Source organism: Mustela nigripes, chromosome 13 (assembly GCF_022355385.1).
Source record: "Mustela nigripes isolate SB6536 chromosome 13, MUSNIG.SB6536, whole genome shotgun sequence".
Taxonomy (NCBI): Eukaryota; Metazoa; Chordata; class Mammalia; order Carnivora; family Mustelidae; genus Mustela; species Mustela nigripes.
In genome coordinates, this window is record NC_081569.1 from 68252786 (window position 1) to 68272629 (window position 19844).

Below are 19844 nucleotides of genomic sequence, written 5' to 3' on the forward strand. Positions count from 1 at the left end.
GGGCAGTTGGTGTACGGGAAATCTTTGTACTTTCCCCTCAAGTTTGCTGTAAACCTAAAACTGCCCTATAAAAAAAATCATAAATGTTAAAATAATCATCTTGGAGAGTTAAGGAAATACCTGATAAAGTTCCCTGTTGTTAGATGTTCAGTACTTCCCTTTTTTTTTTTTTTTTTTTTGTTCCATGATACATTTCAATAAAGGTGAATGCTGCATTTAAAAAAAAAAAAAAAAGTCATTTTGCAGATAACTAAGGAAAAGTAACCACTGCCTAAATATGTAATGATATTAGGGAATTATGTTTATTTATTTCTGGATATAATTATGGTATAGTTTAGATTTATATATTTTTAGAGATTAAAAACTACTTATGGGTTAAATAATTGATACTTGAGATGTGTTTCTCAAAATACTGAGGAATGTGTAAGAAACCACTGTAGTCTTAAATTGATCATTGTTGAAAGTGGGTAATGAATACATGGAAGTTCATTATACTCTCTTTTGCTTTTACATATTTAAAGTTTTCCATACAAAGGGTTTTTTTTAAAACTTATCCTCCTAGACAACACAAAGACCTTAGAACCTAGAATCCAACTTATTCCCCTTCTGCTATTGCCTTGTCTTTTAATCCATTAGACATTCTTACTGTTGTATACAGTCAAGATTCACTTTCATTTTCCAAACACGTATTACTTTTACTTTTCAGCCCTTCATACAAGTCTTTCCTCCAACATGGTAATCAATTTCATCCTGCCCAAAGTATATCCTATAGAACTGCACTAATAAGGTGCATGTGGCTATTTAAATTTAAGACTTCATCTCAATCACACTAGCCACATTTCAAGTGTTCAACAGCCTAATGTGGCTTAAGACAATCCTGAGCAGCACAGATAAAGAATATTTCCGTCATCACAGCAACTTCTACTGAAGAGTGTTGGTTTAAATTATCTTTAATGAGTGAGATGCTGGTGACAATCTGTTTTTCTCATAATATCTTTATTTCACCATAGTTCTTTAAAGATATTTTCACTGGATATAAAATTCTAGGTTGGCAAGGTTGTTTCCCCCCCCCCCATTTCATATTGCAGACATCATTTTACTATCTTCTGACTTCCATTGCTATTGTTGAAAAGTAACCTGTTTGTCTAATGCTCACTCCTTTGGTGGTTACCTTCTTTTTCTCCAGATAGTCTTAAGATTTTTCTCTGTGTCACGGTTTTCTGCAATTTCATTATGATGCGTCTAGATATGGATTTATTTTTATCCTAATTAGCCCTCATCAGAACTTTTGTATCCTGTTTTGATATCTTTTTATAGTTTTATGTTTTCTGTCTTTGTATTTGCCATTTCTGTAAATACAGTAGGCATGGCTTTTTTTTTATTTTTTTATTTATTTATTTGAGAGAGAATGAGAGAGAGAACCTGAGAGGGGAAAGGTCAGAGGGAAAAGCAGACTCCCCATGGAGCTGGGAGCCCAATGCAGAACTCAATCCTGGGACTCCAGGATCATGACCTGAGCTGAAGGCAGTAGCCCAACCAAGTCACCCAGACTCCCATAAGCATGGTTCTTTTATCATGTATCTTCTAATTCTATAAATGATGCCTACGAATAACTATTTCTGCTGTTGTTTCTGTTCATGTTTCCTTGTCTCCTCGTATTCCAGCTTATCTTTGACCATGTATTGGTCAGTGTCCTTAAAAAATTATTTGTAGAGACATCTAAAATGAAGAACTGTTCTTCCAGGGAACATCTGCATTTACTTCTGCCTAGGTGCTTGGCACAACTTTATACAGAGACTTCTTTCTTTTCTCTTTTTACTCCTGCTCTGCTCAGCACCAAACCAACATGCAGTCCCTTCATATTTGGCTGGAAAGTAAACAATGAAAGGGGAATAGGAATTAGCTCTGATTTATCCTTCTCCTGCAGGTGTAGACATATGGAGTCAAAACCTAATTAGGTAGGATCTCTTGTAAAACTTTACATGTCCACATGTCAGATAGGCTTTGAATCTTGATTTTTGTCCACCTCTCCCCACAAGTGTGATGAAAAGAAACCTAAAGTTCTCGAAATCTGCAAACCTACTCGGGCCAACAGTGGCTTCAGTTCTCCAGATATTCTGCTAACCTCTCTTGGTTTGGTCTTTCTTCCAGAATCTGGTTTACCAAATTCCCCTATCTTTCCAGTTCTTCAAAACTCTTAAGGTGGTGTTTATAGATCTTATCCAGCATTTTCTTTTTTTTTTTTTTTAAAGATTTTTATTTATTTATTTATTTGACAGAGAGAGAGAGATCACAAGTAGGCAGAGAGGCAGGCAGAGAGAGAGAGGAGGAAGCAGGCTCCCCGCTGAGCAGATAGCCCGATGTGGGACTCGATCCCAGGACCCTGAGATCATGACCCGAGCCGAAGGCAGTGGCTTAACCCACTGAGCCACCCAGGCGCCCCATATCCAGCATTTTCAATTCTTTTCAAGAAGAGGATGGGTAAATAATCTAGCCCACCATTACCCAGAGGTAACATCTATTTTGAAGTTGAGCTAACAGAACTTCCCTATGTATTAGATATCAGCGTACAAGAAAAAGAAGAGTCAGAGGTGACATCTAGATTTTTGGTTTGAATAATTTGGTGAAAAGTGGGATTATTTTGGTGGGCAAAGTGGATGGGGGGGGGGTCAGGTGTTAAGGGTTTAGTCACAGACTAAGTTCGAGATGCCTTAGCTAGGTTTTAAGTTTCTTAAAGTTATAAACAAGGCTTTTATTTTAGTGCCATTTATACCCATAGGTACTTTATAACACTGTTGCACACATAGTTGGTATTCAACTAACTAAAGATTTCTCTACCTTAGTACTACTGACATAGTGAGTCTGACAATTCTTTGTTGTAGATTTTTTTGTGCATTGTAGGTTATCTGGCAGCATCCCTGGGATCTACACATTAGATGCTAGTGGCACCATCCTGTCCCCTATTTTATAACATTAAAAAAAAAAGTCTCTAGATATTGTTAAATGTCTCTCAGAGGTAAAATATCCCTGACTGAGGACACTAATGCTTCTTAAAGTTAATTGCTATACACTGTGCTATTACCATTCTTTCACTCAACTGGACACCAAAAATACACAAGATTTAAGAATCCATCTAAGCCCAAACCGTAGCCAATCCCAAATGAACATTTCTCAAATTATGTTTCCTAAAGCACCAGAGGACTGCAGTCCGGAGAAAGACAGTGGTGAACAGGTAATCTGAGGTTGGTGGTGACAAAACAGTTTCACCCTCACTAAAGCAAGACCATCTCCAACTGTTACAAGTTTATACATATAATACTACTGTAATTTTTTTAAAGATTTTATTTATTTGACAGAGATTACAAGTAGGCAGAGAGGCAGGCGGGGGGTGTACGGGGAGCAGAGATCCCAATGCAGGACTCGATCCCGGGACCAGGGATCATGACCTGAGCTGAAGGCAGAGGCTTTAACCCACTGAACCACCCAGGTGCCCCCACTATTGTAATTTTTAAAAGAAAGCTATTGCCAGCAAAATGTCTTTTCTTCAGATACAAAATGGTTAAATTTTTAACCATTCTCAAGCAAGAATTACTTAACAGCTTTATTTTATTGCTATTCTACACCCAAATCCTTATTAACATAAACCTAGAAAAGATTTACTAAATCCATCTGCAAGTCCTGGCATGTATGTGTTTTATTTGTGCTTCTCCCTCACCCCCTTTTTTTTAAAAAAAAAAAAAACTCTGGCCAAATAGAAATCAGGTAAAAGTTATATAAATAAATTAAGGCCTCAAAATCAGATTCTGAAATAGAACTCATTCAAATCAATTGGAATGACTGGGGTATGTTATACAAAGCTATCTTTATTTCTTTGAATTTCAGATATCAAAAGATATAATTAAATCGGATGGAACCATACTAATAAATTTAGTTCCTGGGGTACCTCGAGTACCTAAGTGGTAAAGCCTCTGCCTTCAGCTCAGGTCATGATCCCAGGGTCCTGGGATCGAGCCCCGCATCAGGCTCTCTCCCTGCTCGGGAGGGAGCCCACTTCCCTTCCTCTTTCTCTGCCTGCCTTTCTGCCTACTTGTGATCTCTGTCTGTCAAATAAATAAATAAAGTCTTAAAAAAAAAAAAATTTAGTTCCTGATCCCCACATAAGCTATGTATTTATCAATACACATTCTCTATATCTCTGTCTACATTCTGTGTATACCAATGTCCTTATTTAACTGTAAAATTATGATGTCATTACAAAGCTGTTCTCCATAAAACCTAGAATATCAATGGCTACAATCTAAGATAAAAAATATTTATTGATGACTATTTTGTATTTATTTATTTGAGGGGGGAGAACATGTGCATGGGAGGAGGGGCAGAGGGAGACGGAGAAGCAGGCACCCCGCAGAACAGGGAGCCCAACATGGTGCTTGATCCCCAGGCCCTGGGATCATAACCCAGGTGGCAAGCAGGCACTTAACTGAGACATCCAGATAACCTTATTGAGGACTATGTAATATTTATTAAGTATCATTTAATATTTATTATATAATATTAATATTTTTAAATATTCATGTTTAAAATAAGCTCAAGTTCCAAGGTGCCAGGGGCTTGGGACTGAGTCCCATGTCGGGTTCCCTGGTCAGTGGGGAGTCTGCTTCTCCCCCTCCCTCTGCCCCTACACCTCACTTGTGCTCTTTCTCTCAAATAAAATCTTTACAAATAAATAAATAAGCTCAAGTTCCATATCCAAAGCACATGAATTACAGACACATATACATACCCAAACACTAAACTAAGGACTAAGGATTCATCAAGTAGCATGTCTAGAACTTCCCAAGCACCTACCAAAACTTAATCTTCCTACTATATTCCCTGATATTGCTACCACCCTTTTTACCTCTCAAATTAGAAACCTGAGAACTGTCCTTAACATTCTCTTGCTCCTCATGTCTTTACATACAGTTGGTCATCAAATACTATAAGGTCTACTCTGCATCTTTTTCTCTGAAATTCTTTTTTTTCAATAGCCAATAGTTTTATATAGCTCAAAAATCCAAGCCCAGAAATGTTTACACTGAAAAGTCTCAGTGGAAGCATTCACACTATTACCACTCCCCTCACAAATAATCCCCTTTGCGAGTTTCATGGGTATCCTTCCACCATTTCTACTATTACCAAAAGATAGCATTACTACATACACTGTTCTCCACTTGCTTTTCTTAACACATCCTGGAGATCTTTCCTATTAAACAGCTTTCTCATTTTCTTAAGCTGCTTAGTATGCTATTGTATAGATAGGTCTTAGTTTATTATGGATGGACACTGCATAAAGCACTAATATCTGTGTAATTATATCATTTCGTTTCATGTAACTGTAGGATAAATTCCCTGAAGCAGGACTGCTGAGACAAAAGTAAATACAATTCTAATTTTGATACATACTGTGAAATTACCCGAGTCATTTATAAATTAGTCCTCTTCTCACTGCCTTTGCCACTCCATTTTCATGTCTGTATTAATGAAGTACCTCCTTAACTGGTTCTCTTCCTTCCCCAACTATTGTCCTTCCTATTGTCAACTGATCATTATTATTTTAATGAATTTATAAATATACACTGTAATATTCTAACTTTAAAATTCCAAAGATTACTGAAAAAGCTAGTTCCCTCTAATCATCCCTCCCAACTCTACTCCCAAAACCCAATCCTCTACTCCCAAAACCCAATCCTCTACCCATCACCCAAGAGATAAGCACTATTATCAGTTGAGGACTACCCAGACCATGTTCTTTGCATTTGCCCCACTCCAAAACATAGCATTGTTCTGGGGGGGTTTTCCTTATATATATATATATATATAAATAGTCTCATATTGTATATACTGCTCTAAAACTTAGTACATGTCATATTCATTTCTCCAAATTATTACGTTATTCCATAGTATGAATATACCAATTTACTTGGTCATTTTAGTAATTTAACCAGTTTTATTTATTTTTCCAGGTTTTTTTTTTTTTACTACTATAAACTGCTGCAATGAACATACTTGCATGTGCTTCCTTATGCACATACACTAGTGTTCCTTTAGTACAGAAAATGGGCAGATTTGCTGGGAATACCATTTCAAATTAATACTAACAAACTGCCCACATCAATTTACACCCCCAATCCAATTTATAGTCCCAACAACAGCTTATAATGTTTATTATTTCCTCACAATACAGCCAATTTTAACATTGGCAAGTTTTTAAAATTTTGCCTGTATTAACTTTTGTTTTAATATGTATCTCTCAAATTACTAGTAAAATTGCGTAATTTTCCAAATATTTGTTGGCCATTTGTATTTCCTCGCCTGAAACTACCTGTTGGTATACTTTTCTATGTCATTCTTTCTTTGTAGAAGGGCATCATATATATTTCTTATTTGTTATATGTGTTACAAATACTCCTCTCAGTCTATTCGAAATTTCTGTATTTTGAACATTGTCATAAAGTCTTACACTGTGGTTTGGTCAAATTAATCAAATTTATCGAAATATCTTCCTAAAACATACAATCATGTATTCTAATGACCTACAGAATGCAGAATTTAACCATATGTATATTTAACTTGACGTGAAATTTATATAGTTGGCCCCCTACCATTCTATTTCATATACATAAATTCCAGAATTACCCTGAACTGTGAAATCTCCTATTTCCTCAGTACATCTCCATTCTCAAATGCTTCTTACAGAGTAAACTTAACACTGCAATGAGTGAAAGTTTAATGTTAAAAAAAAACTTTCTGGTACAACATAGCCCATAAATGTAAGCCAACTTCCTCTAGGGCAGAGTTGAGGAAACAGCAATGTATTTCATCATGTGAGGAAAAACTGGCTGCATTGGACTTATTGAGAGACGGGATCTCTATCTCGCATGTAGCAACTTCCTACAATGCATTTCAGACCTTTCTGGATCTAGGCAGTGCCTCACTCAAGCCTCCCAACTCACCACCACTTGCCACTTGCTTGTATCCTCGAACAATACGGTTACCAAAATTACCCCTACATCCTATTGTTTTGTTACACCATTCCTTTATGTGTTATCTTGCCTGAGAAATCTTCTCTTTACCCCAAGTTACCCCACCACATACTTACATTTCTTCCTCTAAAACTCAGACATTACCTTCTCCAACAAGCTTCAGCTGACCTTTTCAGCAAAAAGAATTAATCATTTCTCTATTTTGCCATTGTGCCCTGAACCTCTCATTAATATGTGGATTCCACTCTGTTACAAGGATTTGTTTACAAGCTCTCCTTTCCTATAAGCCTCAGGAAGTCAGGCCCAGTTTATCTTGCTCTTATGTATTTAGTATTCAGCAGTTTCTCGTGTCCCATTCAATAGCTATTTGCCAATTAAACAAGTCCTCTCTATTCAGCAGTTAACATTAAAAACCTATACACAAAATAATTGAAATCATGATCTTTAACTGAAGATATTTCACAACCTGGAAGAATACGTGGATTATAATAAAAGCAGTCTGTAGTTTTTTGGGTTTTTTTTAAAGATTTTATTTATTTATTTGAGAAAGAGACAATGAGAGAGAACATGAGAGGGAAGGTCAAAGGGAGAAGCAGACTCCCTGCGGAGCTGGGAGCCCAATGTGGGACTGGATCCAGGAACTCCAGGATCATGACCTGAGCCAAAGGCAGTCATCCAACCAACTGAGCCACCCCAGGTGTCCCTGTAGTTTTTTTTCAAGTATTAAGTTTTTAACTGTGAAATGATTTAGTGGGCTAAAGCCAACATTTTTAAAAATATCAGCATATAACAAATGTAATAAAGGCATGTTGTTTCATGAAATCTTTGTTCCAGTCATACACACGCACGCGCGCGCGCACACACACACACACACACAAACAACGTGTATATATGTTATTGATGCAAAATACATTTCTTACTGTAGGTCAAATTTTAAAAAAGTAACTTGAAAGCTACTTCCATTGTTGCTATATGGGTTCAAAGAAGCTTTAAATCAGCAAACAAAAATATGTAGTCAGGGAAGGTTTCTTCAATGAAAGACATTTGGAGCAGTCTAGCTCTCCACTACCTCTCTAATCTCACCTATCACTCCCCCTTATTCATTTTGCTGGAGGCACACAAGCCTCAGGAATTATTCCAACAAGCCAAACATGCTTTCACCTCAAGGTCTTAAACATGTTTCTTTGGCCCAGAAAGCTCCTTACTTAAAGAACTCCATCATTTACTCCCTCATTCCAGGACACCCAAAGAGAGCTTTCCCTGACCACCTAAAATAGCAACCATCTCCCACCATTCTAACCCGTTAATCAGTTTTATTCCTTTTCATGCCACTCGTTACCACCTGATATTTACCGTGCACTTCCTTTCCCCTCCTCCCTAATGCCGGGCCCAAGAACATAGACTGTCTTCTGTTTTCATTACTATTAATACCAGAGATTAGGGCAGTACAGGCATAAAACAAACACTTCCGAATAGGTCATGACAGGCCTATCAAGGAAAAGGAAAAGGAAGAACACAGGGAGTTGTACCTGAGCATGGTATATTACAGAGGAAACAAGACTCAAGTAAGGCTGAAGAAGCCAAACAATAAAGGTTTGAAAGTCAGAAAGCAGAGTTTGGACTTTATTCTGCAGACAATTTCAAGTCAATGTTCTGAGCAAACGGTGATCCATTCAAACATTTATCCAGTACAAGTTCAATTCACTTTGCTTGGCACAATGGAGAGCGCAAAGGTCAACAGCACATGTTCTCTCCACCGGCTGTTCAGGTTTAAAAGCAGTGGGTTCAAAATAAATTTTAGGAAAAACTGCAAGATGGGTTGGAAGAGGAGACTCCAAAGTGAAAATGGGAAATACGAGGCACTGCAGAGCCTCAAGACAAACTAAGACCCAGTAATCTAAAGAATTGTGCTGACTAATGGATATAAATAATAAGAGAAACATGTATTACAAAAACTTTACAATTTAAATATGATGATTTATTATTACCAAACCATTGCAGAGAACAACTGAAGTGATCGGAGAGGAAAAGTGTGGCAAGATTCCTAGAAAAGCACAAGAATCCTCTTCCTTCTATTCAGTTCACAAAATAAGAAGAATAGACTCATCATGGTGATGATGAAAAAAAATGTGCAAATGTGTATTCTGTTCGCTTTTTCAATTAAGTAGAAATCAATGTCACCTTTTGAGAGAGAGGAAGAAGATACGAGAAAACAGAAAAATGTGAGATTAATAAAATAATAGCCAAGAATAGCAAGGGCCCATTGGAAAGTGTTCAGCATAAATTCATAATGGCCAAGAAATTCTTTGGACTCACTCACCTTCCTCTATAAATATGATGACCTGGGTGGTGGGCACAGGGGAAGAGACAGATGGTAGAAAGATCTGACAACAGGTAAATATGAAAGAAGTGACTGGTCTCAAGTTCTGTCAAGTCTGTATCTAATGCACATAGCAATAAAGGGAGAGAAGCTGAGAGTCTGTATGAAAGAAATGGCTCAAGGCATGGGTGGAGTAATCACAAGGGCAAAGATGTAAGAGTTCATACATACCAGTTTAGGATGTAAGGGAAATTTTTCAGATCATTCCTTAACCAACTGAGCCACCCAGGCGCCCCTCAGATCATTCCTTTAAACACCACACTGTTTGCTAAGGTCTGAATGATTATGTCTCTCACCCACCCCCTCAAATTTGTATGTTGAACTCCTAATGGCCAAAGTGATGGTATTAAGAGGGAGGATGTTTGGGAGGTGATTAGGTCATGAGGAAGGATCATTAAGATTTATGCCCTTATAAAAAGAAACCTGAGAGAGCTCCCATACCCCTTCCGCCATGTGAGGATATAACAGAGAAGCCTGCAACTGGAAGAGGGTCCTTATCACCAACCATGGTTGCACCTTGATCTTGGACATACCAGCCTTCAGAGAACGGAGAGGAAAAATAAATTGTTGTTTATAAGTTACCAAGCCTCCAGCTTTTTATTATAGCAGCTTGAACTAAGGCACTGTTTAAATTTTTTTCTTCTGTCTGGATACATGGTAAGTGCTGTAGACACAAAGTGAGTACTGGAATCAGAAGGGCTGCACAGCCAATAATTTTAACATGAGAGGAAGTGACCTAATTCCAACGTTCAGATCTATAATTAGTATTATGACTTAAGATAAATATCCACCTTAGTTCCCACATCTACAGAATGGGACAGCATGTTAAACAGAGGTACCATAGTGGCCTCCACTCACCTCCTACAAAAAATTACTGCTGTAGTAAACCAAGTTACCATACAGTAACAGTACTGCTGCGTATTTACCCAAAGAATACAAAAACACCAATTCAAAAGGACATATGCACCCCTATGTTTATAGCAGCATTATTTACAACAGCCAAATTATGGAAGCAGCCCAAGTATCCATTGACTGATGAATGCATAAAGATGATATGGAGGTGTGTGTGTGTGTGTGTGTGTAGATACACACACACACTATATATATATAATGTGTGTGTACATATATTTTTTTCCAATGGAGTATTATTCAGCCATAAAAAAGAATGAAATCTTGCTATTTGCAGTGACATGGATGGAGCTAGAGAGTATAATACTAGGTAAGATAAGTCAGAGAAAGACAACTACCATACTATTTCACTCATATGTGGAATTCAAAAAAAAAAAAAAAAAGTAAGCAAAGGGAAAGAGAGAGACAAACCAAGAAACAAACTCTTAATTATAGAGAACAATCTGATGGTTACCAGAGGAGAGGCAAATAGGGGAATGGATTAAATCAGTGATACAGATCAAGAAGCGCACTTGTTTTTATGAGCACAGGGTGATGTATGGAACTATTAAATTACTATAGTACACCTGAAAATAATATAACACTGTATATTAACTGGAATTTAGAACTTAAAAGAGAAAAAGAAATGTCTTATTCCTCAAGTGTAATGAAACAGAAAAAAAGCTAATTAGGTTAGAGGAACTCTCAAGCCTTTTCTAAAAAATACAACACTAGGTAATAGAATCAACAATATTGGTAGAGGTTTAGCATAATTTATAATAAAAAGAAATAGAAGTGCTCATTTTCTAATTTTTAAATTACCATGGATTATAAAGCTATATAATAACATGAAAAGGTATTAAAATAAAATAGGACTCAAAATTTAATAAATATCCTACAGGTTCCTTACCTGCAATTCCAAAATATAAAAACTCTTGGGTGGCAAAACCTTACCTGCACTGACATGAAGCACTGAAAGTCTTTATTTACCCCATTTGGTATAAACCTTCATATGTGTTGCTGCAGAAATAGTAATGTGTTTGAAGTAGACTGAACTCTGTCAAGAGGTTACATTACTATGTTGCCTATATTCAAAAAATTCTTAATTCTAAAAACTATTAGACCCCAAGGGTTTTAGTGGGCTATGATCCTATAATAATAACTGCTAACATTTGCTGAGCTATTAAAATGTGTCAGACACTGTTCTGATCACTTTATATGCAGTAACTCATTTAATCCTCCCAAGCACCAAAACGTAGTTATTATAATTACCAATTTTACAAAGGAGCAAACTGAGGCAGAGCGATTAAGGAAATTGCCTAATGTCACAAAGCCAGAGAGTAACTAAGCTGGGATGAATACAATGTTTAAAATATTACACAGAAGAGGGAGAAAACACAAAATTGAGAAGTGATTAATGATAGAATGGTAGGAGTCCATGACTGTTTTCTCATCCCAACTAACATATTACTTCTACAACGGTAAGGAATCAAACTTAAAAAAACACAAAACACTTCATGTGCTTACAAATTCTCATTTATGTGCAATTCCTAAGTCAAACTGCATTAAGTACAGTATAAAATCCAAGCTTCTCAGTTTATGTTAATCTTTAATTTCTTATTGAAATATGACATTTTAATATGCTTTTGATAATACATAAAAATATATATTCACTGTAGAAGTCAGAGAATTTGGATAAGCAGAAAGAAAATAATCACTTATAAAACTCCACTCAGAGATAACCACTTAACAATTTGACCTATATCCTTCCAGACATCAATACAATTTTCCTTTGAACAATGCAGGGCTGAAGGGTACAGATATCCACCCACCCATACAGTTGGAAATCTGAGTATAACTTTTCTCTCCCCTGAAACTTAATTATTAATAGCCTACTGACACTAGAAGCTTTACCAATAACAGACAATGGATCAATACATATTCTGTATAAGTGTTACAAACTGTATTCTTAGGAAAGGAAGTTAGGGAAAAAATTAAGAGAACATAAACTTACAGCACTCTACTGTATTTGTCCAAAAAAAAAAAAAAAAAAAAAAAAGGCCTGTGTATAAGTGGACCCATGCAGTTCAAAGCCCTATTGTTCACGGATCAACTGTATACTTGTTTTTTTAACCAAAACGGAATTGTGTTTTTAAAATTTTTTTACTTGACATATACCAAGACCTCTCTTCATGTCTTCACGTTCTTCTAACATCATTTTAACAGCTAGGCCCTATTCACCCTACTGTGAATATATATCCTAACAATCATTGTGACCAAGCGTTACTGACTCAAGTCAAACTGCTTGGATCCAAGCTCTGGCTCTATCACTTACTAACTTTACCTTAGGCAAGCTACCTCATTTCCCTATGCCTGTTTTCTCTGCTGAAAAATGGAGGATAATAATATCTACTTCATATGATTAATGTGGGAGCAGGGTCAAATGTTAATACACAGCTTTTACTATGAACAGTGCTGCAATCAGAATGCTCACAGCTAAATCTCTGCACACATCCTTACTACATCAAGATAAATTCCCTTAAATGAGAATTTCCATGTCAGAAGATATGCCCATTTGAGTCTCCCAAATTACAGTGGGTTTTTTATTTATTTTAGATTGTATTTATTTGAGAGAGCAAGAGAAAGAGAGAGAAGGACTGGGGGGGGGGGGCAGAGAGAGGGAGAGGTAGACTCCCCACCAAGCAGGGAGCAGGGCATGGTCTCCATCGTGGAACTCCCGGATCATGACCTGAGCCAAAGGCAGATACTTAACAGACTGAGCCCTCAGGCACCCCTACAGCTGGGTTTAAAGCTCTCATCAAATAGCTCTCTCACTTAAAACTTATTTCTCTTTAACCAAGGTGAAAACTATGATCTAGTTAAGCTAACCAGCTTGTTTCACTAAATGGGCTTTTGCTCTCCTACTTCTGTACCTGCAAACCTAGACAAATATCATAAAATCTCAAAAGTTTGTAGAGAACATTAGGACTCCTGGCCCAATTCCTCATTCTGGGTATCAATTCCTCCACCCTAGAATCCCTAACTTGAACATCTTCAGTGAAAACTTAGAGCCTACCACCCAAACCCAACCTTTACATGTTTACTGTTTCACGGAAATTTATCTTGAAAGACTATTGAAATCCTCCTTCTACTACCCATGCATCCTAGTTCTCTAGGCAGATCAAAGACCTGATCTGTGCGACAGACGTATAAATTTAAATATAGCTATCATTCCTTAGATGAGCTTCTTTCTCTTCTTTGAGCCAAACATCGAATTCTTCAGCCCTTCCTCCTTTCTTCGTGTCCTTTCTCCCCATGATCAAGGTCCTCTGGATATGCTCTATAGTTCAGTGCTCTTTAAACTGGAGTGTCTATCACCTGAGGAACTTGGGAAAAATATGGTGGCCCAGGTCCCAGCTATGTTACTTAAGCTTGGGCCTCCGTGTTCTTGCTCTGCAGGTGATTCTGATAAAAAGTCTGAGAATTGATATAAGGGCCCACTCATAATGTGACAGTCTGCTACCAAAAAAGCCGGCACAATAAAGCTGACACAATATAATTATCCCAGGTATAATACAACAAATACAAAGTAAAGTGTGGCTAAATACCTGTTCTCTCTTTCCAGAGAGAGACCATGCAAGCACAGGAGCGGGAGTGGCAGAGAGAGATGGAGAATCTCAAGCCGACTCCACCATGAGACTTCACCATGTGCACAGAGTCAGACCTGTGGCTCCATTTCACCAGATTATGACCTGAGTAGAGACGAAGAGTCAAACCCTTAACCTAAGACTGAGCCACCATGTGCCCTAATACCTGTTCTATGTCTTCTACCAACTTCAAAATGACATTTACTTTTTAAAAAATGATACCATAATGTTGATTCACATTAAATGTAGTTAAAATGATCGAGTCTTATTGTATTTGTGCTTTAGCATCTTGGGCCCTAACTGCTAGCCGTTCCAATTATTCCCATTAAAAGGTAAGAGAACCAGGACAAAGAGTTTCAAATTCCTATTTCTAAATATATCAATGGCTCTGCATTATGATTTACCTTCAATGGAGAAATCATTTCAAGCTTTAGCCTCTACACTTACCTCATGGACATACTTAACCTAAATGAAAATATACTAACTAGCCCACCAACAACTGACTTGACAGGTAACCACACCAACACATCTTCTATATGTAAAGCACTGTTGTCCACACACTGGGGAAACAGTCCTTAATATTAGCAGACAGACCTTCTAAAGAGCATGATGGAACAAACAACTTCAAAAAAGTTTAATATCAAGATAGACATATTGGGGCGCCTGGGTGGCTCAGTGGGTTAAGCCGCTGCCTTCGACTCAGGTCATGATCTTAGGGTCCTGGGATCGAGTCCCGCATCGGGCTCTCTGCTCAGCAGGGAGCCTGCTTCCTTCTCTCTCTCTCTCTCTGCCTGCCTCTCAGTGTACTTGTGATTTCTCTCTGTCAAATAAATAAATAAAATCTTTAAAAAAAAAAAAAAGATAGACATATTAATACTATAGAAACCTATGATTACTAGTTGGAAAGCTCTGGAGCCAAAGAAACAATACTCATTAGAAAACTAAGTTACCCTGATCTTAACATTTTGTTTCTGTTTGCTTCTTAATGTTTATGAGATAGAGAGGAGATGGACCCATTAGTGAGTTCACCCACACTCAGACTACTTGCAAAGGGAACTGCAACCTCAAAAATACACTCTCAAAATAAATTCATGATTCAAAATTTCATGTAATGTCTTCTGAATTTCCTGACCTGTTTGCTTTACCTGTCACTATTCCTAACTTGGGAGGTACTCAAGAGGTGGGGAATAAAGCAGGGGGAGGGGTGCATTCTACAGATGAGGTCCATCATGAATACATCTTAGAGATGCTGAGAAAAGGGAGACAAGTAAAATTAACCAATATCAAATTTGATACTTATCCTCATTTGCATAATGAACATCAAAAATTCACCTGGCATTTTCAAACAATTATGTCAAGAATGACCAGATGCTTCCTGTTGATGGAACAGTAGAGAACTACAGTCTGAAAGAATCAAAGTAGAGTTCACAGAAACAACTGGAAATGAATTTAGCTTCATTTCAAAACCATTAATTCAAAGTATGGGCTTAACATTTTCACACATTTACAGTGTTACTGGCCTCCAACCAAAAATACCCAGATTGACTGAAAGAGAGAACTCAATCTCTAAGTTAGGAGAGTTAACTCTAAAGGTATGTATACGCATTACAAAAGTATTGTTTGACCAAATGTTTCACTGCAGGATTCCTTTTAAATCGGCAGCTCCTGCAGTGCTTTGACTATCCTATCTTCAAATATTACTTTTACACACGAGTTTTCACAAACACATCTAAAATGAAATTCACATTTACTTGCATACATAACTAAATTGTAGGATTAAAAATTAAGTTCAGTCATTTAAAGTATTTGCAAATGTTCCTAAGTCTCCTAGGATCATATGCAGATTACACAATCTTTACTTTTAATACTGTTTATCTATCTAAACCCCAAACTCAAAAAAAAGCACAAGAAGAAAGTACAGAAATCAACCCTATCCATATTTTCTAAATGGGTCTTGTATAATATCCTATTTGACTTGTATGGTAAGAGGATAGAAATGACAAATCTCTCAGTTTAAAAAAAAAAAAAAGGCATAATCATACAATGGAGTTTTGGGAGTTTCCCAGAGGTTACCTGGTATGATACCACAACAGACTTAATGCAGCAGACTTAAGAATCTACATGTCTTCTATTAAACCAGACATCTAAGACTTACAGAAATGCAAAATAATGTCACTCTTACCTAATATGTCATTGTATTAACATGCAATGAATTTTTCTTTCTGCTGTTATTTGAGGGAAAATATTTAAAAAGAGGAAAATTAAGAAAAAGCGCATAAATTCAGACTCTGAACCTGAAAGTGGAAGTGTCAACGCGGATGGTTATAGGTCAGTGAAAAGAAATTTAAATTATGCTGGGTGGGTCTCTATGTGAAATAACTATCTGCAAAATGAATTTCTGACCACTAACATGTGCATTATAAATTACAGTGCATCTTTAATCCTGGAATGGAAAATTACTTTTCAAGGATCATTTTACTTACTACATCAAAACATTTTCCAGATAAAAATTATACTTCATAAAGTAACTTGCCTGAATCGAGACAGCAAATCAGTGTTCGGAGAAAGCACTTAAAATATTTCCACATTTCCAAGCCCCCTTCCAAAGTACTGTTGTGGTCGCTACCCCTCCTTTGAACAGATGTCTGCTCGCCACAGTCCAATCAGGTTTAAGGCAAGAGTATGTGTACTGAAAACAAGCTTAAAGTGGGAAAACACACACAAAGCAGGCCTATATAATTCCTTTGGTTTCAGTTTTCACGATGCACCCCCGAGGATATGCACGCTGATTCAACACGGCAGGACAGCTTCAACGAAGCACTCTAAAAACACACTGATTAACTGTGTCCAGGCAGAAATGACCTGGCAAAATTCTCAACTTTTTCCTGAAGCCGTGCACCCGCAGATCCCGCCGGCCAAGTCCCAAGTCCACAAGTCCCGAGCATCCAGAGCGGCGGGCTTTGTCCCCTCAGGGACTTGAGTCCCCGAGGTCGTGGCAGTAGCCGCGATCGGCCCCGCGCGGGCCGGGCCGGCCCTCCGCTTAACCCTGTCCCGGCCAGCCGCTCCCGCCGCGGCCCGAGCGCCTCCCGGCCGCGCAGGCCCCACAACACAGCGCGCCCTGGGCCGGCCACCCCCGCCGCCCCTTCCCGGTTCCGGAGAGCCCGGTGGGGCCGCCAGGCCGCCCAGACAAAGAGGCCGGCAGTTCCCGGGGTGGCGGGCGGCGAGGCCGGGCCGGGCCGCCTCAGCCAGTCTCCCTCCCGCGCCCGCCCACCTCCCGCCTCCCGGCGCCCGCAGAGCCCCCGCCGCCCCGGCTCGACCCCATCCCCGCCCCGGGGCCGCCGCTCCGGCCAGGGCCGGCTGGGAGGCCTCGGCGCGCCGGGGCCGAGGAGGGGGCGGCGACCGCCACCATGTCTGCCCGCCCCTCCCAGAAGCGGGGTGCCCGGCGGACAAAGCGCGGCGGCGGCGCGGGCGGAGCGGGCGCCCAGGCCGACCCCGCCGACCCCCGCGGAATAAGCGGGGCCAGGAGCCCCGGAAACCCGGCGCCTTAATGCAATAAACAGGAAATCGCGGGGATGATCTGGGTTCCGGGGGAAGTGGAATTATTTTTTACCAGCGAAGAGATCAACTTCCACATCCGGTGGTAACAGGGCCCTACACAGACCCGCACTGACCTGGAAAAGCTTCGGGAGCGGCGACGGGGGAGCAGCAGGAGGTGTTGCGGGGACCCAAGGCGCCTCGTACCCGGCCGGGCTGACGCGGCCCCGCTACACACAAAGCGCTTCAGCTGCACAGGGCGCTATTTTCCGAAAATGCCGCGTCTGGTCGGCGCCCAAAATCCCCACCGAAAAGTCCCCCGTGCTGCGCGCGGAGGGACACATGGTGTGCGAGTGAGTCAAAGCTCCCAGCATCCCTCCCGGACCCGGCCCCTGTCGAGCCCGCGCCTGAGCCTTTCCGCCCTTGCCCTCCGCAGCAGATCGCTCTCCCACTCCCTCCCGGACCCCATTCTGGCGGGGGGAAGGGGACGACAGAATCTGATTTTTGTTTTTAACGCATGGAGAGGAATAGGCCATTTGTAGAGCCAGAGCCACACAAAGAAAGCGGCGGAATGATCCGCTCTCGGCGACCGCAAGTCCCGGCTCGTCCGGCGCCTGCGCGGCACGGGGGTGGGAGCTGCGGCCGGCCATGTGCGCGGCGGAGCTCCCCGGCTGGCGGCCGAGCCTTCCCGCCTCTTTCTGCGGGGGCTGGCGGTTGGGAAACTAAAGTCCGTGTTCCTCCCTTCGTAGCTCTGCGGCGTGACGGCTGAGAGAGGGGGGATCCGAGCTCCGAGGCTAAGCAGAGCCGCCTAGCAGAGTGCTGGGAGACGGAAGGGCGGCCAGGAAGCTAGGATTTAACTTAAAGTGCCTCTAGATTCATCTAGGTACAGGAGTGGCGGTGAGGTACAAGGGGTGGAACGAAGGATGGGCCTTCTCATCGCTTACACTGAGCATTCAGGTTCACGACGATGTAGTTATTCCTGTAGCTTTTTTTTTTTTTTTTTTTTTTTTTTTTCTTAACATGCCGGTGGTGTCACAGGGGTCTTGTACTTAATAGATCCTAGTAACTGCTCACCGAATTGCCTTGGATTTCTGTCAACTCAGAGGTAGAGGTCTGTTTTTTTCATGGCTGCAATGTCAAGATTTTTGTGGTGGTGTATTTTATTAAGGCAGGCGCAAAGTTTGGAGATAGTCTTTGGAAGTTCACTTACTTGTGATGATTTGCTAAGAAACCCAACAAACACATTGGTGTGTTTTTAACAGGTGAGCCTGGAAATAACTTTCTCACGTGGCTTTCCCAAGCTGCTAACTTGCAGCTTCTGGCTTCCTATAGTTAGGAGTTGGGACTGTCTGAGACAGCGCCAAGAGTTTAATCCAGCAATGTTTGCAAGCTTAAGTGAAATCCATATTACCCACTCATTTTGTGTGGCCTCAGAAAAGTAATTTTCTCTCTCCAGTCCTCCTTTTGTGATACCGAGATGGTAAAGGTTGTAAAGTTTTTGTGTAACTTATTAAAGCAATTTGCCTGAAAGAGAAAGTAAATGTTATAGGAGCCCTATTGGTTTCTTTTGATGCAGTACTTTGAGTGCTTCGGTTGGTTAAAGTGTCAAATTTTTGATAGCCTGTGCTGTTTTGTTTTGTTTTGTTTTGTTTTGTTTTTTTAAAACACTGAGTTTGAGTAGACATTGAGCGAATGATTGCTATGGAATCCTTGCCCTCATTGATCTTATACTGTAGACTGCAGACAAGTAAATAGGTATCATCAGTAGTGTAATGAGGGTAAACTGCTGAATACTGCGAAGTCTCCTAGAGGAGAAATCCCTTACTCACCTGGGATGGAAGAATGAAACGGGACTGGAGAAGCAATTAGCTTTAATAAGGGAATTGGAGAACAGCCTTCTAGACAGAAGAAGCAATACATACAAACGTTAGGAGGCAAAGTTTGGAGAGATTGCCGAGTAAAGAAGATAATGCTGTTTCAGGAGCGCCTAGAGTTGTTCCTGAAGAGGTTTAGTCATGAAAACCTTGAATGCCATGTGCACAAATAAAATTTTTGAGAGCTAAGAGGAAACTTGAAGGGCCTTAAGAAGTGTTACAGGGTTAAATTTGCATTTTAGACTGTTAAGCCAAACTCAGGGGCATGGAAAACAGTTTGGAAAAGACAATAATCTGTGAGAAAGTACTGCCTTGGACTGAGGTAGTGGCAAATAGTATGAAGAGTATGACCAAAGTAGTTACTGAGAGTTTGGTGACTTAGTTGAGCCGGTAAGGGAATGACTAAGAGGGAGTCATCTTTGACATCTTTGACCTTGTTGAATTTGAAGTACTTGTGAACCAACTAAGCAGATATGTCTGGGAGGCAATTAGATAC

The 19844-nt window shown here is 39.8% G+C and overlaps 1 protein-coding gene across 7 annotated transcripts in view; it reads right to left on the reverse strand.

The window, feature by feature from the left end:
- Window positions 1–17798, reverse strand: part of GABPB1 (GA binding protein transcription factor subunit beta 1) — a 67562-nt gene extending 49764 nt beyond the window's left edge. For 2 of the 7 annotated variants that reach the window (XM_059372810.1, XM_059372805.1), the window contains exon 1: window positions 17551–17588. In XM_059372810.1, coding sequence (XP_059228793.1) covers window positions 17551–17574 — 24 coding nt within the window. In that variant the 5' untranslated portion in view covers window positions 17575–17588. Of the gene's footprint in view, window positions 1–16473; window positions 17232–17550; window positions 17591–17611 lie in introns of those variants that run through there. The other 5 variants (XM_059372807.1, XM_059372806.1, XM_059372809.1 and 2 more) reach the window with 5 other exon arrangements.
- Between the last annotated feature and the right edge of the window lie 2046 nt (window positions 17799–19844).